Source organism: Saccopteryx bilineata, chromosome 12, assembly GCF_036850765.1.
Source record: "Saccopteryx bilineata isolate mSacBil1 chromosome 12, mSacBil1_pri_phased_curated, whole genome shotgun sequence".
Taxonomy (NCBI): domain Eukaryota; kingdom Metazoa; phylum Chordata; class Mammalia; order Chiroptera; family Emballonuridae; genus Saccopteryx; species Saccopteryx bilineata.
The window spans coordinates 19,527,792-19,554,718 of record NC_089501.1 but is presented as its reverse complement, the minus strand read 5'-3'; the positions used below and the strand labels follow the sequence as shown (position 1 = coordinate 19,554,718).

The window sequence follows — 26,927 nt, the reverse complement described above, 5'->3', positions numbered from 1 at the left end:
GCAATGTGTTGTAGTTATGCTAATAATGTATTTTGGCTCATTTTGGGGTATTTTTTGGTCATTCTTTTAGTTTATATTATAAAATTATTTAGTAATTTTGATGATTATGTCAAGCAATATTTTATTGCCTGATGCTCGGTGCCTGTTGCAGAGGAGAGAATGTGTAGTGTTCTGTGTTACTGCATAACGTGGGCACAGAGACTTGTCTTATCAAGCCTTCCTCACTTCTGTTCACTGCTCTCGGTCTTCACAGCCTCCGTTCTAGTTCAGGCTGACATTGAACCTAGATTCAGCTGCCTGCTGCTTAAAAATCAGAAACTGATAGACACAGGCTGGTGAAAGGAAAGTACTAGGTTTATTCAAGACCCAGCTGCTTGAGAATATGGCGGACTAATGTCACAAAGAGCATCTTAACAATTGAATGTGGGCAGCAGTTTTTGTAAGAAGGGAAGAAAAACAACAAAACTGAACAAAGGAATCAGAAGGAGGAGGTTTGAGACTTCTCTGCTGAGGGTACTATGTGTAGTCAGCACAGTTTATTCAGATAACTGCTCAAGTGATGGTTTGCTTTGTATCATCCTGTTTTTTTATGAATGAAGGTCAGCAAACTTCCCAGAGATGAAATGTCTGGAGGTTGAAGTCTACTTCTTTTGAAGTTAGTTTCTAGAATCTTTAAGCAAACAGGCTCTTTAGCTACAGTTACATATTAATTAACAGGTCATCATTTACAGAAACAATGTTAAAAGAATGATGGGATGGGTTACAGTGCCACCATTACTTTTAATCTGAAACACTGTTGGATCCTTAGGTGGTCCACAATCCAAAATGCTCACCACAGATTTCACACCACTTGGTATCATGGAATACATATCTGATTATTTCACTCTCCATGTAAATCTGTTTAAGCTTTACTTTGTCCTTAGGATAGATTCTGAATATAAGAGTTTCAGTACCTTTCCTGATTGGTCTCAGTTTTATCTCTAAATTACCTACATTCCCACACAGAATTCTAGCCAATTGTCATCCCATTCTCCCTTACACTTCCATTCTTTCAGAGGTTTCTTTTGCTGTTCAAACCCTTATCCTCACCTCTACATCCCTGATTTTTAAAATAACTTTTATTCATGTTAAAATATCAAATTATTGTTCCCATAAAATCTCATTTGTTCCTGCCCTTATGAATAAATAAGTGTTCTTCTGTTCCATGAGTTCTAATTATAAAACAGCCATCCCCTATAATGAAACATAACACACGATACTGGTTATTTTATTGTCTCTCACCAGATCTGACTTTTGTTTTGTTTTATTTTAATTATTCTCTGTTTTAATTGACAGAGCTAGGTACAATGTAAACTGAATATTATGCCTCTGTTCAAATTAAGGTGAATAAATAAATGCTATCCATGTTTCTCTTCTGGCATTCAAAAGTGACTAGGAAGCAAACATACATTTGCAAGTGCCTATTATGCCCGAAGTATTGTGCCTGGTACTTTACACATGCTGCCTCATTTAATCCTCACAGCAATTTGAGCCTTTGTAAACCTAAGCATTCTCAAGGATATAAATAGTAAATGGCAAAGTTGGAAATCAAAGCTTAACCTTTATGAATACAATATTTATGTTCTTTTCATCCATACACATCGCTTTTGGGGCTCTGTGAAATTGAATTGCTACCGCTATCCAACTTATTGGCTGAATTAAAGAATATATATTAGAGAACCTTGTCAACTGTACATATTCTACACAAGTACAGTGAGCTATAGATATTCAATACATATCTACTAAATGAATAACTAAGTGACTATATAATATTATTGTATTTAGTATTAGAGAAAAGAAAGAAATATAATTTTTTTTTTTCATTCAGAGGAATATCAGCACCACCCAGTATATGTTTCTCATTAATGGGTGTTATATTAAACAAGAATTATATCATCAAATATGTTTAGAAAATGATGAGTTAACTTAGATTGATCTTCTTACAACTGAATTTCAGTCTGGAACATGTTAAGTCATTGTAAAATCCTAGAAAAAGAACATCTTGTGTATAATGCTTCCCAGAGTTCTTTGAACCTTGAACTCTGTGGAGAAGAGAATATTGAGAACTAATATTCTGTGGATCCCACTTTAAAGTACTGTAAATCACTTGTAAAATTATTTTTCTTGTTTGAGAATATTACTCTTAAAAATGTGTTCTGTTGTGGAAATTCAAAGAAGAAGTGTGGATGGCTACTTCTGATATTGTAAACTATGGAAATTATTTTATATGTGTGGATTGCAAAACAACTTTTTAATTTACTCCTCTAAGACATAAATATGAGAGCTTTCCACTTTATATTATAGGACATAAACTATGACTTCTTTTTAAAAATTATTTTCTATTGATTTGAGAGAAAGGGAGAGAAAAGGAGGGAGGGAGAAAAAGAGAGGGAGAGAGAAGTATCAAATTGTTGTTTCACTTAGTTGTTGCATTCAGTTGTGTACTCATTGACTGCTTCCCCTATGTGCCCTGATTTTGGGATTAACTCATGACCTCTTGCACACAGGGTCAACACTTCATCCACTAAACCACCTGGCCAGGGCCAAAATATGACTTCTTATTCTAGTGCTTAATAAGCATTATGCATACTGAGATGTTTCAATTAAGTTTAGAGAGTTTGATTGAATATTGTGCAGATGGTATTGTGATGAACAAGATGAATATCACTGAGGATGTGAGTTTTAAACTTTTTTATCTGCCATGGCCCCTTTTATGCATTTTCAAGATATTAATTGATGCATTAACAATGTGAGACTAGGTATCATTGTTAACACATTTTAAAGATGATAAAAATTGAAAAATAGAACTCTTGAGTTATTTGCCAGTGTCACATAACTAGAAAGTGGTTGGAATGGTGTTTGAACCCAGGTCATATGCCTCTAACCTTATGTTCTTTAGCCCTATCTGACATGATATTGCCTCTTTTAACTGATTTCTGGTGGTGAGATTTTTGTGGGGAAGACCTAATAAATTATGTAAGTACAGAAAAGAACACCTGTCTCAAACCTTGAGGCTCTAAAAGACTGTCCAGAAGTGCTAACACCCAAGCTGAAATCAATAGGAAGTGACTTCATCATTTTATGATGAGTGACTAGAAGGATAAGAGAAGGTCAATATGCATGATAGTGGAGAATTCAGATTCTGAACTCAGGGCATTACTTACCAGCTATGTGACTTTGTATAAGTTATTTAAATCACTTTTTTCTCTATTGTCTTTATTTGTAAAATATGAATAATTGTGTGGTCAGGTTGCTTGTCCCTCGAACATTCTGTTGAAAGACTTTTGGGAAATTTTTCTCACTACTAAAGCAGAGAATCAAGAAACAGATGGTCCCACATTTTCCTTTTACTTTTTCCATGTTTGATGGTTGTGCTGGAATTGCTGCAATTACCTGGCCACCATGAGGTGAAAGCTGGCTGGCTGAAGTCATGGGGCAGAGAACTCAAACAACTGGACGTCCTGGAAGATAGTTTTTGTCTGCTGAATCAATTAGCCTTGAACCCTTCCATTTTGGACTTCTTGTTATGTAAAATATACTATTTCCTTCTTGTTTAAGTCAAGCAATAGGGGCTTTGTTGTTATATAGAAATTAGCTGTTATTATTGCTGTTGCTACTACTATTTTTTTTAGAAGTTAGAGTCCTTTATGCTAAAAGATTTGCCAATGTTTATATATAGTTATCAAAGTGATTCATAGCAAACTTTTACAAACTGTATCTTCTCTTTATTATATATTCTTATAATGTATAGCATATGTAATAAAGTTTTAAACTTTATATTAAAATTTATTAAACTTTATATTAAAATTTACTCTTCTACAAATACACTGGAGTAAGAATCAGAATATCTGTGTTTAGTTTGGGCCTGGTTATGACACAGATCAAGTAAAATAATTTGTGCAAAGGACTTTGGAAATTCTACTGATGCATATAAATACTAAATTTTATTCAAAGAGAATAGAATAAGCTTTTCAATATATTGAAGGCTAGTTCTTAGAACTTAAAATGTTTTACAATCTTGATGTTTGTGGAATTCATTTTGTTTAATATAATATATAGACTATTCATAGGCTTTAATTATTCTTTGGCATTACATAATTCTAATTTAACATTTTACTTGGTTTAAAAATAATTCCAATTAAAAATTTAATCTAGATATTTATTTTATCTCTTTTCTTAAGAATTCAATAAATTAAGGATGAGACATCAATAAAGTTTTAAGCAATTTGAGTAGACATATATTTCCTGTATTGATGTGGAGTCAAGTATGTTCTGGAGAAATACCAGCATTTAAAAAATTTCAGCACAAAGTATTAATGGCCATTACTAAGTTTCAGCTTACTTTTCAAAGGACAGGGCATTCTTCTTGATATTAGTAATATAATGACTGCATTGTGGTTGTAGTACTTGATATCTTGGGTTAGATATATGTGAGGACTAAAGTTATTATGGGGACAGTAATAAAATGTGTATTCTTCCTTTAGTGACAATGTTTTACAATTTGCCTGCCATGGATATCAGTTTGCTTTTTTGAATTATTATTATTAAATTAGCTTCTAAAATTTTATATCATCAGGGGAGCCTGGTGGAGTTATATATGATGATTTGCTGAGTATTTGGTTTGAAGATTTAACATGGTAATCCCTACTGTATTCCTACTTTTGGCCTCCTCCAGCCCCATCATATAGTACAACTAGTACTAGACTTACGACCACGATTGGTTCCAACAGACCGATTGTAACATGATTTGGTCATAAGTTGAGTAGGTTAGATGTACAGTACTGTGAAATGATGTTATAAAAAATTTTAAGTCATATTTTATTATAATTTTATTTTATTATTGTTATATATCATAATTTTCTTTGTTCATTTTATGCCATTTGTATCATCTCTACACATTTTGTTTCTTATTTTTACATTCGTCAGGTTTAAATAAAACACTGCATTATCAGTACAACTGGTTTAATATTTGCAAAACATACAAAATTACAAAATACAGGTGTAAAAAATACCATATGAAACATTTTCCCAATTGCAAAACATATCAAAATATATAAACATGTATGAAATATTTTATTGGTCAGCACTGTCGTACACCCAGCTGGGCAACGCTTGCACTGCCAGACACGGAGCAGGTGTGGCTAGCGATTGTGGTCGTAAAGTCGAATGGTCGTAAGTTGCTAGGTTGTAAGTCGATCAATACCCGTATAGAAATTCATTCTGTCTGCTTTTGAGGTTAAAGTTCTCAAAATGTTAAAGTCTAAGAAATGATTCATGTTCCACAAGGAGTCATTTGTAATTTTTTCATAACATAGATTTTCCAAACTCTTCTTTGGTTTCTGAACTCATATGTATAGCTTATATTTCCACTGCCTTCAAATTGGAATTCAGACCATCTGTGGTATACTGGGGATGGGCTAGTTGGAAGATCTACAGCTCTGAGAGTAAGCTTCAGTTAAGCCATTTGTTAGAAGACTGCTAACACCTTGCCTTTTACCAAAGTACATAGGAAATTTTTTATAGATTAACATTCACTCACTCATTCTCAAATGCTTCTGTGCATATTGCTCTAGTCATTATTAACTCCCTAATTTGTGCATGTAAGTGTGGATTTTGAATATTCACAGTGAGAGGTTGTCTGCTAAAGCAACCCATTACACTTTATTGGATGGTCCTCTAAGGAAAAAGGTGCATTTTCTGTAACATGTGAATTTTCATGTGGGCTACAGGAGCAAGGTCAATCCTCAACATGCTCACCTTGTAAGTTTGCTATTAAGAGAAGCTCTAAGCTTCCTGTTAAGTACCATTTGAAGTTTAAATCTGAATGCCTGACATGGGAGACTCTTCCCAAAATAAGTACATAATTATAATTTCTTTAATATTGACAGAACGGAGAGAATAAAGAAGGAAAATACCCTTATTGGGAAGCCAACATTGTAAAGCAAATTTATGTATTTAGATCATTAGTATGTGAACTGACAGTTAAAGCATTTGAACTCTTAGAGCTATGACTCAAATATGTGCCAAAAAAAGTTCAATTTCTAAAATTAAGAATAAATATGGACTGTTACCTATTAGTCAGTCATTCAGTGACATTTCATCTTAAATGTGTAGTGCATATTTCCACACACATCCCAAAGATAATAAACAGCACATAAAATCACCTGTATGACTAGATAATTAATTGCATATGTTGGGTTGCAACCTCCCAGGGAGCTTCCTGGTCTAACCTGAAACAGATGTCCATTGGAGGAAGGCAGAGAGATACCAAAGAAAAAGGCAAGCTCAAAGGTTGTTAGGTGGCAGGATTAATAAGCAAAGGCATTTCCATATAAGTCTTGTCTTGAGCAACTACAGAATGATTAGTTTTGGATACCCACCCATCAAATCTTAAAATTGAGGTGGAGAATTTAAATGGGGTCAGTCACATACTTATTCTAGATAGTTTAATCCCATTTGTATCTCAAGGCTGTGTCCTTGGGCAGTTTTTAGAGTGAGGAAGGCAAAGGGTGAGCACATTCCAGGCACAGGAGAGGGAGCAGTGAGCCCCTAACTGCCCGACAACAGTCTAGCCCGAGGTTCAAACTAGTGGTCAGGTCTTTTTGATGACTTTCCTCAATAACATTTTTATATATTAAATTAGGAAAAAAACCTAAAATAAGTGGCATCTATCACAGTACATAGCTTCAAAAATCAGCTGTCATTTCATTCAAATATTTTATTTTTCATGAGTTTAGTAAAGGCCCAAGAAGAAATATTTTGATAGCAACAAGAAAAAAATAACCAAATATTCCTTGTGTATCTTTGTTAAAGATGTAAACTGTAAAATGGTCCATTTTAGTTTAAGAAAGAAAAGTTGCCTTTTAACTTTGATATATTAGAATACCTTCATATAATGTTTAATAACACAATATAATGCATTAAAAAACCCAAGACATTTTAATAATTTGAATATTAAACATCTTTTCCTATTTTTTCCAACTGTCATTTTTAAATTACTATTTTATCCTTCTGATACCTACATTTTAAAATTTTAATATTTTTCTTTTTTATTTCATTTTCTGACTCTCAATATTTTCCTTTGTTAAAAAAAAATGGCTTTTAGTTAAATTGAATGTATTTTGAATTTGGGCCTCTTTCTTGTGCTCTATATATTTTGTCATCTTTGATAACAACTGTCTATACAAGAAATAGAGTTGTACATTCTTGACGTTTCAGTAGAGCCATTTTCATTTTTGATTTCCAGAAGGAAGCTATGCCTTTTATCCTCAGGTAAATACCTCTACTTGTGCCTTTTTTCATTCCTTCCCACACATTCTGGGATCTTGCTATCTACTTGGCTTTTAGACAGTTCAATGTTTTTTTCTCCACTAGGTATTTCTCTACTCTCTTCAAACAAAACAGGAGTCTCCTGTTTTGAAAGGAAAGCTTTTGGTTAATCCTCCTGCTACCTTTGAGCCACTTTGTATTCTCTCTCTCTTTTATTTTCTTTTAGTGTCCTCTGTCCCACCTGTCAAATAAGTTTCATACACACTCTACCTTGATTTTGTCACCACTGGACTTAAGCCACTAAATTGAAATGTAGTGTAAGTCCTAACAGTTAGCATTTTTATTTTTGTAATGCAAAATAAAAAAAGCTGATTCAAGTTTTGATTGCCAAGGCATCTACTTGAAAGAGGCATCCACTTCAAATACGGTTATCTTGAACAAATACATTGCCAACCGGAAGAGGCAGGGATTGTCCCCTTCCCTCAGTGCTTTTGTTTTAAAACTCTTCATTTACTATTTCAATAACTGGGCCACTAGTTTTCTTTTTTCTCTTCTGTTTTAAATTCCTACTTTTATGTTTTAAATTCATTAACAAGAAGTAAGCTTGTTGAACCCTGGGCTCCACCTTGTATCCCAGTAAAAGCAAAACCTAGCCCTAAGCATTGCTCCCCCCCCCCCATTCCAACCATGATGTGTGGCCCCAGGTTTACCATGTAATTTCCCAGATTTGTAAGTAATAAATCTTTCTTTGTTCAAAGTTTCCTGTTGGTCATTGCTGAGATACATCGTTCAGTCATAATAAGAACCACTAGGGCCAGTCCTGCCACAACGTTAGTTATCCGTAGGCTAAGACAGTCACAAAACAATAGGTTTCCTTCTGTTTACATTCCTATTCCAAAGTCATGTTCTCAATGTTGTTGAGTACTCTCTCTCTAACAAAACAAGTTCTCTTATTATTTAATTCTGAAGTTTATTCTTCCCTCCTTAAATGTCCTCTTTTCTTGACCTTGTTGAAACAAATATTATTTGGATTGTTCTTATACTTATTAACTAATATTTTTCTCAGTAGAATGGCAACTTGAGGCCTTCTATCTGTCCCTTAAAAAAATGTTCACTTTCACGCTCAGAATTTTAATTTCTACCTCCGTGTGGATGATTTTAGAATCTGCATATCCCTTCGGGGCCATATTTTTCTCCTAATGTCTACTCAATATTTTCTCTTGAAGTTCTTCTATTGTCTCAAATTCAATGTGTATTGTGAATTTAATTAAGTTATATTCAAAATAATTTTGTTTATCAGGTCCTAGACCTGTCACATTTGAATAAACACCTCCTTCTTTTTCCTCTGTACATGTCACAAAAATCTAAAAATTCCATTAATATCTTTTTTAAATGTCTAACTTATTATTTTCTTTCCCTTTTTATGAAAACTTGCCAACTCTAAGAAATTATCATTTTACACTAGTAATTCAGTGACAATTTATCTGGTTTCCATGCTACCAGGATACACCCTTTCTTCTGACAATCATGGGAAGTTTTCTCTCTTCAAAACATTACTGTGTAACTTCCTGCTCAAAAAATGCCATGATTCTCAATAATCTAAGAAAAAAAACAAAACATGTTTCATTTGCTCAGATTTTAAGGTCAATTATTTGACCATAGTGTACATTTTAAAACGTTTTAAAATTTTATTTTTATTTCTCATCAGCATCAATGAGACTCTTATGCCCCAGCCTGATTGAAGAATAATCCCATGAGAATACTTACTCACTCTTTGCTATTCTCTTTCCCTTGTTCTTTTGTGGCTCTATACTCTATCTCTTCTTCAAGTCTTATCTAAAACTCAGATTACTATACCCTTTACTTAGTACTTTTCATGTAACTTTTAACCAGGGCGGTGGTGATGTCTCACTTCCAGTAAGCACACATGCAACAAACATGGAAAAAAAAAATGAATGAAGAATCTCAGTAATTATTTAAAGAACAATGCTTTCATTTACAGAAATCAAATCTGGCGTTGTTTGTTTCCTAAACTAGGCTTAACCGAAGAATAACGTTTAGCAGAAAGGGTTTGCTAAATAATAAACCTCTGAGTTTAGGACTCTCACTTAAGGATTTCTTCTTCTTTAGAAATTATTCAGATTTGTCATTGTAATAAATCTTAATTTTATAAATATTACCATTTTTACAAGAATTTCAGATTCTCTTTGAAGTTGATTGTAACATCTTCCCATTCTGACTGCAGTACCACAGAGCAAAAAAGACTACGAATCTGATCAATTTTCTGAAACCGCTATCCACTTGGTTTAATGTTTCCCAGTCAGTTTTTTTTCTTATGCTTAATTCTTTCTAAATTATATTTTTAAAAGCTGATTTCATGTGTAGTACTGTCAGTCGAGTTTAATTAAGATTTAATTAAAACATCAAAAATTTGTTTTTCAAATTAGAATGATTTTAATGGAAATGATAGTCTATGTTATTAAAGATTTAAGGAAAAAATCCAGACTATTTTAGTGAAATAATCATGTTTTTCTCCTAAATTAAACTCCATGATGCTAAAATATTAAATTAAAGGCTATTTAGATTCTGAAACAAAATGCATTGTTTAAAGGATGAAGATTTTTGTGGGGGGAAAAAGAAGTCTAGCTAAATTATGCTACCTATTGTAAATGATGTTGCTAGTTTATTTAGATTTTAACCTCTAGCAATAACAGATTATTTTGATAAATTATTCATATTTCTGCATTGTGCACCTTAGGCAATTTGCATATCTAGCAGCAAATAGGCCTTCTTTTCAAGCTTCAGTCCCCTTGGTCAGACAGGATGGCCCAAGGCTGCTTCATGATTAATTTCATCTCAATAGGGTAATTATCATACTGAAATGAAGCAAGGCCCCTGAGACATGCTTTCCTGGAGCTACAAGTACAAGAGGCTTAGCTTCAGAGCTTTTAAGTATATAGTGCCTTTTAGCTTAAATGTTAACCTTTCTTTATTTGGAGAGTATCTACATCTAAAAATAATGTTAAATTTTGTAATACTAGAAACAATAATATAAAACTTGATTTAACAGCTCTCTGGATTGCAGGATTGTATACATTTTGAGGGGTCACAGAGGTTTTATATTGCTGACTCGAAGTTTAGTTGCTAAGACGATAAATATTATTTTCTCTCCTAGTTTATGAAAAGGCATTCAACTTTTCTATATCTAGTTTTCTGACTTAAGAACAGTCTAAATGCCTTGTACTATTGCAGAATTAGCAAGAGATCACTTTTAAACAAATGTTTGTTTCCTTATTGGAACATGAAGGAGTAGATTGACTTACTTCAGTAGTAAAAAATATATAGTTCATATCATACCCTTAAACTGAATTCTGATGTTTTCTAACCCATACAAATCAGTTGGAAGTTTGAAACAATGAAATTCTTCAAAATTCTGAAATGCGGTCAGGATCCCTGAGTATTCTAGTGAAAATCAAGTTCTGAAATTTAAAATTAAAGCTCTTTTTGCATAAAACATGATCAATGATCAAAGAGAAAAGGAGAGTTTAAATTAGTTTTGTATTATCTTAAAAATGAAACAGATTCCTAAACTCAAAGTCTCATTTCAAACTTATCAAATAGATTTTTTTTATCACTTTTATAATTAGGTTCTTTTTCATGTAGTAAATCCCTTATATATTTATTAAAGAGAATTTCCCCAGATTTTGCTAGATCCTAGTGTTATAAACTTGAATAAATGAGTTAGTGATCCCAAGAAGTTTACAGATTAGTGGAATTATAGATTATTATAGTAGCATAAATAAATAATTAAAATATGATTACACATTGAAATAGAAATCTGTATGTCCAAATTCAGTGGGCTGAGTATTGTGAAATGACCAAGTTTTATCAGAACTCATCATTTAGTTTACCACCTGCTAGTATTTATTCACTTACCTCTGTCAGATTTTTCTCTCTAATAGGCATACACTTTTCTAGAGAAAATGATTTCCCCAACTTATCAAAATATAAAAATATAAATAAATAGAATGTGGGCTTGGGAATTGCTTAGAAAGTATTTAAAATGTAAATGTATGTTATTATTTTTCATCTGCCTTTTATAAGCCAAAGACCAATACTGCATTCACAGTATAGCAGTCCATTTTCTGTTGAAGTTATATGAAATCTACATTTGAAAACTTAGTCAATTTAGATTTTATATAAAAAGAAAAATATAAACAGAGTACTATATAGATGAAAAATTCATGATATTAAGTGGATATTCAAAGTTGTATATAAAAATCAATTCTTGAACAAAATATTTGTGGGCTCACAGTATTTTTAAAATTTTCTGAATGAGTCTGGTTCATGCCTGTGAAGTCAGAAAAGACTGAAAAATTTGGTTTATCGGGACAATTTGTGTATATAAATACAACATGTTTGGGGAACCTAGGAATACTAACTTCTCTGATCAATTTCCTGCTAAAACATTCCCAAGTGAATTATGCTGACATTTTAATCTAGGTCCATCTTGTTTCTAATTTTGAGGTCCAAAATATTACTTATAAATTTCAGAATTATTATAATTTTTGTTGAATTTGTCACCCTGTTTTTATTTAAATCACTGTATTTTATTTAAAAATATAACTATAAAGATTATCAAATGAAGACTTAGCTAAAGTCATTTGGTATAATAAAATTTTTATTTGGGATGTATGTACTGTAAATAATGAGTAATACAGAAGAAATAAGACCAGCCATAACTTGATATTGAATGGGCATTGAAAGCATGGAGTTTATTTCTTTTTATATGTATTCAAAATTTTTCTAATAAAATATTTTTTAAGTCAGCAGGATCCTTTTTAATCAAAAGGATCCAGAAAGATACTTATAATAAAATTTTGTCAGCACGGATTATTTTTTATTATTTTTTAAAAACTTATTTATAAATTATAGTTTATACTCAATATTATTTTGCACTTCTTTCAGATATACAACTTAGTGATTAGACCATCTTATTCATATTTTACAAAGTATTGCCCAGATATTTCAGGACTCACCAGACACCATACATAGTTGTTACAATATTGCTTTGCTGCTCTTTACATCTTCAGGACTACTCTCTGACTACCAATTTGTAATTCTTAATCCCTTCACTTTTTTCGCGTTGACTGTATAGACTTGATATGCTTTTTCTCTTATACAATTTGGGTATGGCCTTCTCAATGTTGTACATTTCTGGTCTCTGGAGACTCCCTCCTTGAAGTCATACAGTTTTTAAAACTGGAATGCTAGACACAAACAGATGTCATTTCTGGTCACCACTGTATGTATCCTCAAAAAATTTGAAGTCGGTATTTTAGTTGGGTGTATGTAAATTGACAGACTGGGTGAAAAGCATTTGGTTTTAAATTGTTAATTTCTACTGAGATGTCATTCACATAAAAGTGAATTAATATAAATTGACTTAAAAGCTGGAGATCAGAGAAAGGATAGATGAAATTTTGAGGGACAAACAACTCTTACTGCTGTCATCCTGAGAGTTCTCTCCATTAAAATCATCCCTTTGTGTGTGCACATTACCTGTAGAACTAACCCTTTATAATAACCCTTTTACCTGGAACAATGTTTTTAATGCATTAGTGGATTGGTGAGGTATTTTTGTTTGTTTGTTTGCTTTTCTTAGGGAGCCGGGAACTAAGGCATAGCAGAAGAAAGAGTCCATAGGTCTGAGCTGTTAAAACATGCCAACTCAATGTGCACACAGCCAAACAGATACAAAATAAGGGTAGTGAGGCTGTGACTCTGCTGAGAGGTGACCCATCTGTCATCTGTCAGGATACTCAAACAAGGAATGCTAAATAGTCAAGGGCATGTTCTGAATTCTGTTTACTGAAGGAGAAAGCAGCTGACATAGAAACCAAATGACTGATGGAAGAAGAAATCCTTAAGAAAAGCTCTCCATAATTCATAATTGTGTGTACTGGGAGGTCCAACAGAATCGTAGAAGCAGATGGATCAGTTAAGATAAGTGATCTAAAAGGACATGAAGAGAAAAGAGAAGATAGGAGAAAAAACAAATGTAAAAATTCTGGGGCTTTACTCACTTCAATTGTAAAATTTTTTTTTTAATAAGTGAAGAACTCTGGTATGTTTTTCTGATATGTTGAGATGTTAAGAAGTAAAACACCAGAGTAATTTAGGGCACTTTTGATAATATTTTGGATTTTTCCTTATATCTTTTTATCCACATTTTTATTAACTAATTACTTATTAAGTACCTACTAAATACTACCTGCAGAGTTAGAGCAATACTTAGAAATACTCTAGTTAAAAATTTAATATCTGTAGGTAAATCTTGACTAATTATTGAGACTATCTATTAGATGTGACAAAGATAACACTAGCATGATATTTGGCATGAAATTATCCTCCAGAAAAAAAAATTAATAATAAAGAGATCATAGAAAGAAAGGATTCTGACCTTAATTCTGGCGAAGGATATTTTGTTGGGAAAATAAATATAGCAATAATGGAAATTATATGTGTGAATCAAACAATTCTTTTTATATAAAAACAAAATTAAAATTAGCATTTTTATAATCACAGTTACAACATAAATGGATAATTCTTTCACCAACAAGCAGTAAGAAATGAATTCCAAATTGAATCTCTTTTGTTTGGGCACAAAAACATGGAATCTATGCTTATCATTCTTTGCCAAGTCATTCTGATGGAATCAGTATTTTTATAACTTTAACCAGAATTCTAACATAGAATTGAGCAAAAGTAGGGGTATAATTATGAGTATGCAAAATGCAAAACTTATTCTTGTATTATCATTTAATTATAATTGTTTTATTGGCCTTACCTGTGGCAGCACAGTGAATAAAGTGTCGACCTGGAATGCTGAGGTCTTCGGTTCAAAACCCTGGACTTGCCCTGGTCAAAGCACATATGGGAGTTGATGCTTTCTCCTCCTTTCCTCCTTTCTCTCTTTCTCTTTCTCTCTCTCTGCTCCTTCTTTAAAATGAATAAGTAAATCTTTAAAAAATATATTTAATTATATTGTATTCTTTTTCCATCACAACTATAAACCTGCTTTCCCTGTGTTAAACTAGCTGAAAACAATATTTGATGACAATTAAATAAGATTGAATATATATGTGTATCAACTACTACATTTATACTTAGCTAGTACACACACCCAATAGGTCCAAAATAAACGTGTGATGAATGAATGAGTCGAGGTCAATATCTAAAACAAATGATCAAATCTTCCTTCTCATATTGTTCATTCAAGAGACACTTTATGTCTAAATGTTCCATGCATTTTAAAGGGCTGAGCATATAGAAATAATTTATAAAGAATTCTAAGAGTTTCAAATATAAGTGCTAAACAAATGCAAAGTGTTCCATGCTCAGTGAACAGTGAAACAAATCAGTCTGGGAAACCTATTTTATGTTTATCTTTGGTTCAGTCATTTTATTTTTGTCTCAGTAAGCCTAATTCTCAGTGATCTCCCTAATAATTCTGTTGATTTCTTAACAATTTTGAATGCTAAAGGCAATGTTTTCTGTTTTGACTTTGTAATTTTTCCTTAAAAAAAATTGTATTGTATATCTTTCTGACACAACTTCATGTTGATTTACCTTTTATCTTTATAAGAACAAAGGAAAACACCTGAAACCAAACAAGGAGCTATGAAAGTTACATCACAAGGTAAGCAATAAAACACTTAGAAAAAAATATTTTTCCACTTATATAGCACTTTATTGACAAAAGCAAAAGCTGTTTGTTGCAGAATAGCACCATCTGCTGGATTATTATAGAAAACATTTCATTGTTGCATAAAGATATACATTTCAAATATTTATTTAGTAATTGAGGAAAGCATGATTTAGACGAATGCCAAATTTACAGAGGAACCGCTGACGAACCCAAGAATTAGTATCTTGACTCCTACTTTTAGTCATTTAGCTTTTCACTTATGTTTTCAAAAAATAGACCATAGATAAAGATACAGATAAGCTACAGAGATATACAAATAATATACCAATTTTCCAATGTTTTCAGTTATACCTTCTAATCTGTGTCATATTAAAAAATAGGTCAGACTTTTCAAAATTACTATTATTTCATCTATATACTAAAACTGCAAAATCTGATTGCAGATACAATTACCAAGTAATCATTCTAGTTTTTTTGAGCCATCTGAGAAAAATCTATGTAATCATTTACTAATATAATATCATTGGGTATAAAATGATATTTTTTAAGAGAACTTCAAGAAAATAATGATTATTCAAGTCACCAGTTTGGGAAAAGTACTTCTTTTCCTATAAAATTTTTCTATAAAATTATTTTTTAGTTATCATCTGCAATCACACACTTTGAGGAAGCTATTCTAATTCCCGTGTCCCAGACCCAAGACAAAAGAATACAGAGCATTACATGCCCTTCACTTTCAAACCTGAGTAGTAATATTATGAAAGTATAAGGAAATGGTACAAGTGTTCTGCCTTTGTTATCAACAAACACTTTACAGAACACACTTAAGGAAAAAAAAAGGTAAAATAGTTATTGAAGAAAATCTTTATTTTCTCTCCTATGCTACATTTAGGTGATGGCATATTTATCCATAAGCAGAAACCTTTGTAGCAGACTTCTTAGAATACGACCTGGATGCATCGGATCAAAATTTTTTCATTATATTTAATCCAGGACCCAGTTACATGTAAAATCATTCTAATAAATATTGGCAGAATGTGTTAGCTAATTGCCTTTTGACCCAGTGATATTGTTTATAAGTAATATATGCTTGAATTAAGAGCTGATATAAGTTTTTACTTTTCTTTTGATCATCAGGTTGTTCAAGGAAACTGATTCTCCTTTAAAAGAGTTCTGATAAAGAATATAACAAATATTATGGAAGGTAGAAAGGCAGGGCAAATATTATTATCCCTTTTGTGTTTTATATTCATGAAAATGCAGCTCAGAGTGAATTCCTCAAGCAAATGACTACTAGTTCAAGGAACCATTGCAGTCAAGATGTATATGTTTTTATAAAAAAATACAATCTCCTGTTTTGGCTGAGCCTCTGAGGGTCACGGTGGCAATGGAACTATGATTGAGACAGGAACATAGTGTTTCCTCAGCCTCATGATAGAGGGCCTCAAGGGGACGAAATTGAAGAAATAATCTGGAAGCTGGCTTCAAATTTGAGTTTGGGCAACAAGTTTTCCGCTTTTATATTCCAGCCATGTTGGACAAGGCAGCCTCAGAACTTTTTCAGCATAAAGGATTTATTGTTGGATAAACAGTACCATGGAAACTTGTTAGAACTATCCTTTTAAGGAAATTAGATGAAAGTGTTGATTAAGCACAGTGTATAGGCAAGAGTTAGGGCTAAACAGATGTTAATTCGACTTCTTATCTATGTAACAATGTTTTTATTCATGTTTTTACTTTATTTCTTTTTATTGTTTGTTTGTTTGTTTGTTTTAATTTATTTATTAAATTTAATGCAGTGACATTGATAAATCAGAGTACATCTGTTGAGAGAAAGCATCTCCAGATTATTTTGACATTTGATTGTGCTGTATACCCCTCCCCCAAAGTCAAATTGTCTTCTGTCACCTTCTATCTGGTTTTCTTTGTGCCCCTCCCCTCCCCCAACCCCTCTCTCCTTCTTCCCCCCTACACCCTCCCCCCATCCCCCACCCCCATTGCCATCACATTATTTCTTGATTTAAAAACTTCTTTTAAATAATATTTTAGGTTATTTTCTTACTTCAGATTGAATGTATTAATATGTACATAGATATCCACTGATTTTATGAATAAATGGAATACATTCTCATATTTACAGGAATATTCTGAGGAATGGTCATTTAACATGTTTTCACATTATTTTCTTTTCCTTATTTCAGCAGCAGCTAAAAAAGATGAAAAGAAGGAAGGTATGTTTGATGCAAAATTCTACTATGTTTTTTGTGTGAACACTTTAACAACATTCAGAGTTGGGTTTTGACTTCCATCTTGTCTGTATTACCTTTGGATAACTGGATCTATTATATGCATACAGTTTGCAAAATTGCGATTTTTCTACCTTACCTCACGTTAAAGGGTAAGCTACTTTTTAAAAGGAATTTTAATCTAGTCTTTCTCAAGAAATCTGGGGTATAATATAGTCTCTCAAAATTTCTGCTCCTCTATTCCATTAGCAGTTTTATAAAATTTTAAAAATAAGTAAAATTATACATTCTCTTGTATCAACTAATGTTACTTTGTTCTGTTAAGTTGCACAGAAATCACAGTCCACCTTCTGTATACCATTTCCCTTTGTCAGGATGTCATGGTATAATATATATATATTTCATTCCTTGATGTCAAATAAAAATGAGATTAAATAGGCAAGGAAAACTTTACTCAAGACTATTGCAATAAGAGTCAAATGTATTGCAATAAGAGAAATAAAACTTTCAACTCAATTGAAACAAAAATGAGAGGTTTTAAGCTCTGGGTTAGAGAGTATAAATGTACTGGAAGAGGTTGGGGGTGAATGGCCAATGTGGTTAGGCCACCTGTGTCTGCTCATTGCTGCTTATTGAAGTCTCTTAGCCTCCCAAAGAGACTGTCATAAAGGGGCACCATCTCCTTTGATGATTACATTTCCAAGGGATGTCTCATAGCTCTTGAGAAAGATATTTCTGATTGTAGAAGATTTATATTTCAAAGGGACAGAAAAAGAATTCACAACAAAAGTTGAGGTCATGGGCATATGGTCAAAAAGAAACCTGTTTCAGTTTAGTCAAGCTGGTGGGAATGTTAAGGCCCTCTCAGCTGCTATGAGATGTTGCTAATGTACCCTGACAGCACTGAGACAAGGCCTCTAGTTATGACCACTATTTATTGATCTAGGTTTATTTTCTCAGTAAAAATAATTTGTAGATATATGGAATCACTTCTAACATTGAAAATGACAATGATATTTTAATTAATGTTTATGTAATCTGAGAAAAAATAAAAACAAGTGTTATATTTTATGTTTAGTATCATTAGAGTTCTACACAGCCATAATAGCTTGGGAGTCACCTTCTGCTTCTGTTAAACATGAATCTAAGAGTCAATAGACATAAGAGGGTAAACATTTAGTTGGTCTTTAGTTGTTTAGAGAGAACAAAACCATAGTATTATAATAAAGTTAACTAAGGCACAGTAATGTGATTCTTATCAAGAGGTTGAAATCAATATTAATTCCCCCATAAACACACAGCAAATGTTTCATTGTATTTTGAAAATTATATAATTTATATGATGAATGTTGTTATGAGTATACAGAAACATTACAAGAAAAAAAGTAGTAAGTTCTTGCCACAGTTTTGGACAGACAAAAAGTCTCGAAAAATATTTATTTATCTCCACCACTTTTTCTTAGGAATAAAGAATTATTTACCATTTGATTTATGTAAAACAGTAATATGAATAGTTATTTTTTTCATTTATTGGCATTCAAACAAGAAGTATAAGTTTTGGGGGTATATAAAAACATAGTCAAGTACAATTGCGTAACTTTAACCTTTATCTATGTACATATATATGTATATACATATACATATATATATAATATTTCTCATTGTTATGCTCAAGAATATTTTTCTATTTATCCTGGATTATATGACTCATTGATTTTGAGACATTATCCATGTTCAAGATGCAATATCTGGAAGAGCTTGGGAAGATTTGCCTACGGAGATTCATGTGATCCAATGATCACCACTGGCTGTAAAACATATAAAACATATGAAAAAAACACACACACAAAAAAGACATATGCCCTTACTATTTATTAATATGATCATTATCATTATTATAATAATTAAAATGATTAGTTCCAAAATATTTCATATATTATCTTTTTTAGAAAAGTTTTATAATCACTAAAATGATTATATTTAAGGAAAAAAATAGCTATTGACAGTAATTTTTGTTCCCAGAATATAATAGAATTGGCTTAATGTTTGGCAGCTCTCGGCAGTCATGTGATTTTATGTTTCATGAGTTCCTATTTCTATTTCTGTATCTTCTGTTAAGCAGGGCAGAAAGGTGTATAGACATAAGCTTCTCAGTTCTTGTTATTTACTTTCTGTGATCTCATTAAAGACTACAGATATAGTTCCCATAAGGACAAGGAGCGTATGCTTCTTCAAATGAGGCGAATTTAGAACAAATCACTAGATACATTTTGGATTTTCAACATTTATTTTATGCAAAATTTATTTCTCCTCACATTCAAACTTTTTGGTTATAGTCCAAAGATACTAATTACTGACAACTTTCCCCAAGAAAGAGAAAATGGGAGTTTTAGGAATTTAATTAGAATGCTCTTGAGAAATTCTTTTGTTGGGGAATTTTAAAATGCAGAAGCAAAAGTGCATAGCAACCTCCTTGTTATCAAAGATGATCTGTGTGCCAGTTCACAAAGAGTATCTTGCATTAGTGAACTCTGAAGATTTGACTTTCTTATGGAGAGCTTATCCCAAGCCTGTCTCATCAAGTCTCTTTCAGAAACCTTAACAAGAGAGACCCTTGGCTCCATGAGCTTTACCCATTAGTTTTACTGTTCTTTGGAGTTTTGACCTCCTAGCAACCATATCTTAGCCTGGACTGAATGACATTACTGAATAAATGTTTGACTGAGGCCATGCTTTGACAAGCCTTTTTCTACTGGTTTCTCCATATACCACTCTTTCTCCCCCATTCAGGTACTTTCCTCCTGATTGCTTAGGAAATAACCTCCCTTAGGTACTTACTATTAGGTCCCCATCATCTCCCAAAGTCTCAATACAATTGTATTTTTTTGTATAAAATATGCTTATTCTCTGTTTCTTTTTATGTCATGGCCCTACTCTCCTTATTGACACCAAGACTCAAATTCTGGTGCAAGCTTTAACTTCTGTTTTACCTTTGCCCATGACAATTAGTCCTCCAAAAAATTTAAATGGCCTGAACTTACTTTTGTTTAATCTTTTCCAAAATAACTAGAAAAGCTCATCTTTATTCACAGCCTCCAGTCCTCTGGTTATGACCTCACATTGCTATTTCAACTTCTCTTGTGAACCAAGGAAAATGACCTCTGAAATCAGGGATTTTCAAATATGTGGTCCAAGACTTCTGGGGGTCACTGAGATCCTTTCAGTGGTTCTACAAAGTTAAAATTATTTTTATAAAATTATGAAGCCATCATTTATCTTCTTCACTCTCATCCTCATATGTGTGCACTGGAGTTATCCAGAAGTTATATAATGTGTGATATTGCAACAGATTAAATATATAAACAGATATTTAAATCCAACTGTCTTTTCATTAAGTCACAAACTAACAAGGTTCACAAAAGTGTGAAACAAAGTCAGTCATCTCACCACGTTTTTGTATATGAAATTTTATTTGTCCTAAAAATGTATTACTCATGTTAACATGTAACCACTTATCATTTTTAAATAAACAAATATCTATATTTAAAAGTATTCTCAGCTTTAATTTCTAAAATTATAAATAAATTGATAGAACCTACATAAATAAAAGCTGTTTGGGGTCCTTTAAAATCACTAAGAATTTAAAGACATCCTGAGATTAAAAAGTTTGAGAGTCTCTGACCTAAATAATTATCTTGTCTATAATATATTCTCTAAGTATTTTCTTTCAAAATATTGAACTGTTTTCGTGAAACTTTTTATATCATTATATATCTAAAATATTCAGTAACGTCATACTGACCACAACATATAGTTTAAAGGTCTTAACCTGCAATTCAGGTCCCTACAAATCTATTTCTTGACCTCCTGTCATGCACACAAAGTCAAACCAGGGCTTGAATAGATTCACCTGTAAAGATACAATTGATCATTTTGAGAAGGAGAAAAGTATGGTCAGTCAAAGCGGGAACAACCAAAGGTGCAAGCTCCTCATGGTCCTTGTTCCACATAACAATAAGGATGATACCTAAAGAAAAGAGGCTAGATAATGCAACACAAATGACGGACATGGTATTGCTGAGGAGAGAATTCTAGACTTCAGTCAAATGGTTTTATGGTCCTCAACTCTATCACAAAGGGTCCTGGGAAGGAAAACTCAAGAGGTGATGAGAGCATGACAGCCTCCCAGGAGAGATAGGAAGCACTTGAGAGACAGCCTCAGAGTAGCTCCTCACAGCCCCCCCCCCCATATTCCAGAAGGATCATAGAGCATCCTGGCAAGATTCAAATTAGCTGTGATTCAAACCTTGGCCTGCTTGGTCTATATGGATATGTGCAAGACTACCATGGCACCATTTACCCTATAGTCCCATCCAGTTTCTTCTTGTACATACCATCTACTTCATCTATTCTAAGTGACTCTCAATTTTATATATACAGTATTCTATCTTGTCTTAGTTTTACCTGTTGCTATAACCTGTTGCTTAGTTTTACCTTTTATTTTTTTGCTATAAATATTTAATGTGTCCTGGTCTTAGAAAAAAATGCTCCTTCCTCTAAGATATCTGTCTGACAATCCCAATTAAGTTCATTTTCTCTTCCATTTATAATTGCCCATCAGAGTTCATCTATAACTCCCTACCAGTTGCTCATGTTTGGCCACCTTGTACATCATATTACTTATATTAATCTTCCTTTTGCTCTGATAGACCTTAAGGCTTTTGACTAAAGGGACCATGTTTAATTCATTTATATCCCCTACAGCAACTCACACATTTCCTCAGTACCTACATTGCTCAACATAGACTTATTATGTGAATGAATCAGTAATGTAAACATCTTAAAACAAATATAATACCCACAAGAATTATTTTTTCACATCCTGACAGGGAAAATTCTAAAATCTTTTCTATTATTGAGAGTTATAATCTAGTGAGCTTTTATATTATTATTACTATTAAGTGAGAGGTGAGTGGGCAGAGACAGACTCTTGCATGCGCCCCAGGGTCCACCTGGCAAGCCTCCTATGGGGCGATGCTCTGCCCATTGGGGACTGCTGCTCTATTGCTTGGCAATCAAGCCATTTTCATGCCTGAGGCGAGGCCATGGGGTATCCTCTGCACTTGGGCCCACTTGCTCAAGTTGAGCCATGGCTATGGGAGGGGAAGAGAGAGAGAGAGAAGAGAGAGAGAGAGAAAGAGAAGGAGGAGAGGTGGAGAAGCAGATGGTCGCTTTTCCTGTGTTTCCTGACCGGAAATCAAACCCTGGACTTCCACACTCAGGGACAATGCTCTACCACTGAGACAACCAGCCAGGGCCTAATCTAGTGAGCTTTTTTAGTCAATTGTTGGCAATTTCATCTTAGACGTAGTTGATCACTAGCTGCTACTTGGGTTGCACTAGCATATCTCAGTGACCTCATTCAGTTAATCTCAGCTTCTTGATGAATTCCCACACAGGTTATCTTCTGAAAGGTACAGCTTCATAGAAAATGAGCCAGATTTCTTGCCAGGTGGATCCCAGTAAGGGTGCATATTGGAGACTATCTCTCTGCCTTTCTGCCTCTTTGCCTCTCACTGAAAAAAAGAAAGAAAAAGAAAGAAAGAAAGAAAGAAAGAAAGAAAGAAAGAAAGAAAGAAAGATTAGATTAAATTTATTGTTTCCTTTTACTAGAACAAGAGCAAGAAGAGCAAAAGACATGTGAGAATTAGTGCCAAGATCTAGGACATTAGAAATGAGAACTGAAGAGAAATTATGCTGAAAAACAAGCAAAATATCTGGTTTTGCAATTAAATGCATATATCAATTGGGTGAGATTTACCAAGTAGATGGGGTACTTCATTACCAAATTATTAGAGTACCACAGTTAATTTTCCCCTTCAATGTCAATTGGTATTTCATTTCCCTCTGGCATCACTTATGAACATTATAGAACATACCTAGTATATTACGAAAGATGAGTAAATGATGAACAGATTGCAAACACATCACTACTTTTAAATAACAGCTGCAGCAGACCTCTATGTTCTTAATAAAAAACTTGTTCAGATTATTGTGCAGATGGTCTTTAGGGAAGTATAGTAACCAAGTAAGCTTTTATGATATTTTTAAGCCATTTCAACAGAGTGCTGAGAGAGTGTAATGAAGTTTAATAGCATGAGTATTAACGGGGGATACTTACAGCTCTTCAGGGTCAGAATGTGATCTTTTCATTGCAAGCATTATACTTTTTTGGTTGCCCTAGTATTTTACGTGTATACAACTGCTGCCGTACCAGCTCCTAACCAAAAGGCATGACTTTTGATGACATTTTAAGTAAACTTCACTGTGGCTTCCAGCAAATAATATTGCATTTTTAAGGGTCTAGTTGATTAGATCATAGCTTGTTATTATTATTATTTTGTTTTTGTGACAGAGATAAAAACAGGCAGATAGGTACTGACAGGAAGGGAGAGAGATTAGAAGCATCAATTCTTCATTGCAGGCACCTTAGTTATTCATTGATTGCTTTTTCATATGTGCCTTGGCCAGGGGCTCCATCAGAGCAAGTGACCCCTTGCTTAAGCCAGTGACCTTGGACTCAGCCAGCGACCTTGGGCTTCAAACCAGTGACTGTGGGGTTATGTCTATGATCCCACGCTTAAGCCAGTAAACATCATGCTCAAGCTGGTGAGCCTTTGCTCTGCGGGATGAGCCTGCACTCAAGCTGGCGACCTTGGGGTTTTGAACCTGGATCCTCTATGTCCTAGCCCAAAGCTCTATACACTGTGCCACCGCCTGGACAGGCATGGCTTAATATTTTTTACATTTTGACTTTATAAATTTTTTTTATCCCAATATGCGCTATACTGTAATTGACCCTGGACTTCATATTATTACTTTTCTTGCATTCTAGTACAATTGATATCTAGTATATTACCAATACTTACAAGTAGGGAGAAGAAAACAGATGAAGAAAAAAACCACTTTACAGATATGCATTTTGTAATTCACTTTCCACACCTATCCCCTTATGCCAGCATCTAGTTGGAGAATAAGGAGTTGGAAATAATCTTGTCCTAATATGCTACACATATCCTCTATCAGTTTCAACATTCTTCTCAAGCTTTGCTTCAATTGTATTCCTGAATAACTATATGCTCACCATAATCTGCTTGTGCTTTCCATATTGGCTGCATTTGGGACTCAAAGGATTACTCACAGAGGATCACATGACCCCTCAGGCAGACAGAAATCCTGCTACATTTTACTTGAGCCAAATGTATTAAAAAGTCATGGTGGCCATTGAACTATCCATTTCATACTTTCAGCTGCTGTGCTATAAGAATCCATGTCTTCAAACAGAAGTAGGCACTGTATATTATTAATATACTGTTAGGTATATGAGTAAAATGATATTTATCATGTTCTAATATAAATTGTTTAATATAATATTTTTATATATATTTGAATTGCTCACTTGATTAGGATAATTATTCATGAAAAAAACAAATGAGAATGTACTTACAAAACACGTATGTTTTAGATGCAAATGCAGCCTAATCCATTATAGTTCCTGATGAGAAACTGATTACCAAGAAAAGATTATTTTTTTTGTGGGGAGGTGGTGAATATTAATAAAGTCTAGCTTAAAATTGTTTTACTATGCCATGCTGAACACAAGAGAATTTAAAATATATTTACTAAATGAATAAATACTTTGTTCCAAGGACCAATTATTTTGAAAAATAAGGTTTGTTTTTCTCTTATACATGTCTGTTTTTTTCTTATACGTGAATCATATCCTTATTACAAAAAAATTAGAAATTCATAAAGAAGTTCAAGAAACATTGTTTAAATGACAGTGCATTTTTATAGACCTCCTACTATTTAGATGGTACTATTTAACCTTCCAGCTATCTAGAAGTATAAAACAATGTTATGAAAAAAATATTTCTAAATGTATTTTTATAATAAATGAGCATTTTATTTGGAAATATAAAAGTGGGATTACTACATCAAAAGCATGCTCCTTTTATGACTGTCTAGATTCTTTCTCAAGATGTTTTCCCAAAATGTGTTTTCAGTTTATACTTCTATGGAAATAGGTTGTTGCTTTCATTACACAGTTATTTTTTTCATATAACAACTCAGTTGACCATCTAACTGTGCTTTGGTAAACAGACCCTTACTCATTGTCAACTTCAAATATTTTGAGTCCATCACTTCATTGTGGAAGTAAAATCATGCTACTAAGACTATACTTTCAGGGATCATTTCTATAGTTTGTAAAATCATGCTACTAACCCATCACTATAAGGCAAACAACTCTATTAACTTTCAAACTGTTAATGAATGTCTATTCTAGGTTCTAAACCATATAATTATCAGCCAGAAAAAGTTTATCTACCTTCTTCAAGTAGCAATTTGTAGTTCATTGTTATGATTCTCATTTCGCTAATATCCAGAGAATTTTAAAACTCAGTGACAGAAGAGGTAAAAGAAAATACACAATATAAAAAATAAAGTAGTCCAAGATAAAATCTAAATTAAAATACCTCCATCCTAAAATAAACAAGTTCAAAAACCTCTTTATTTTAAAGTAATAGGAACAGATGGCTTTATTGCCTATATTCTGGAAGTAACAAACTTCTCAGACTAAGCTGAATACCCAAAAGACTAAAATAAAATAGTTGTCTACAGACCACTTAATACACATTGCCAAGAAGCAGTTAAGTATACTGGTGTGTAAATTAGAAACCAATGAGCTAACATCTACCAGTCTCTTTTCTATTATAATAATAATAATTGAATGCTTATAATGAAAATATTTATATATTGATTTTTCAAAGAGAATGTAACATATTTTACCTGGGCTGTTTGAGATTGAACAAATGAAGAAATTGCAAACTAAATTCTAAACTAAATTGCAGACTCCAATTCATCTTTATGAAAACAGACAATATATTTGTTCAGTTTGACTTTCTATGAAAAGGTTATTACCTTTAATCGATACAATATAATCTGTATATAAATTATATATGGATATTTTTCATATTTTTCTATATTTTATACTTCAAAAGGTTTCTCACTTCCTGTCTCATTTAATATTCATTCTCTTAAAAGTTTTCTTTTTAAACTCCAAATACTAATTATATATCAACCCATTTTGTTGAATATGATATCAGAGTGAATGGACATTTTGTTGGAAGCTATTCAGTTGTTGATTTATCTGATCTGCTTTATCAATAATTTATCTTTGTGTTTTCAGATTCCAAGAAAACAAAGACACCTGCAGAAGGTATTGAAAATATTTTTGAGTCTATCTTATATTTGTTGAACCCCCAATAGCATTACTTCCTAAAGAATTAACACACACACACACACACACCCCTTATCTATATGGCACAGAAGAGAGAGGTAAAAAGAGTAAGATTGAAAGAAAGTAAAAAAGTAGGAAAAAGAGTTGAGTCTTTTATGACAGTATTGCTATGAGAAATATTTGGCAATAATAAAGAATACTGTATAAGTTCACTTTTCACAAAAACTGTCTTCAAAGAAATATTTGCTTGACAAAAATACTGAACAATGCTTAGTACTAAGCATTAGTTTATTAGAAAGCATAAATTCAATTGATCTTGAATACATCAGCATCAATTAGAAAACTAAATGTTTTCTTTACG

At 32.7% G+C, this 26,927-nt stretch overlaps 1 protein-coding gene across 18 annotated transcripts in view; it reads left to right on the top strand.

The window, feature by feature from the left end:
* TRDN (triadin) overlaps positions 1-26,927 on the top strand; it is a 411,085-nt gene that overhangs the window by 241,591 nt on the left and 142,567 nt on the right. For 14 of the 18 annotated variants that reach the window (XR_010727714.1, XR_010727713.1, XM_066248536.1 and 11 more), the window contains exons 13-15: positions 14,957-15,010; positions 17,221-17,250; positions 26,516-26,545. Coding sequence is in view for 14 of the 18 variants with exons in the window: in XM_066248536.1 (XP_066104633.1) it covers positions 14,957-15,010; positions 17,221-17,250; positions 26,516-26,545 (114 nt within the window). In the remaining 4 variants the exon portion in view is untranslated. Of the gene's footprint in view, positions 1-14,954; positions 15,011-17,220; positions 17,251-26,515; positions 26,546-26,927 lie in introns of those variants that run through there. The other 4 variants (XM_066248538.1, XM_066248533.1, XR_010727716.1 and 1 more) reach the window with 3 other exon arrangements.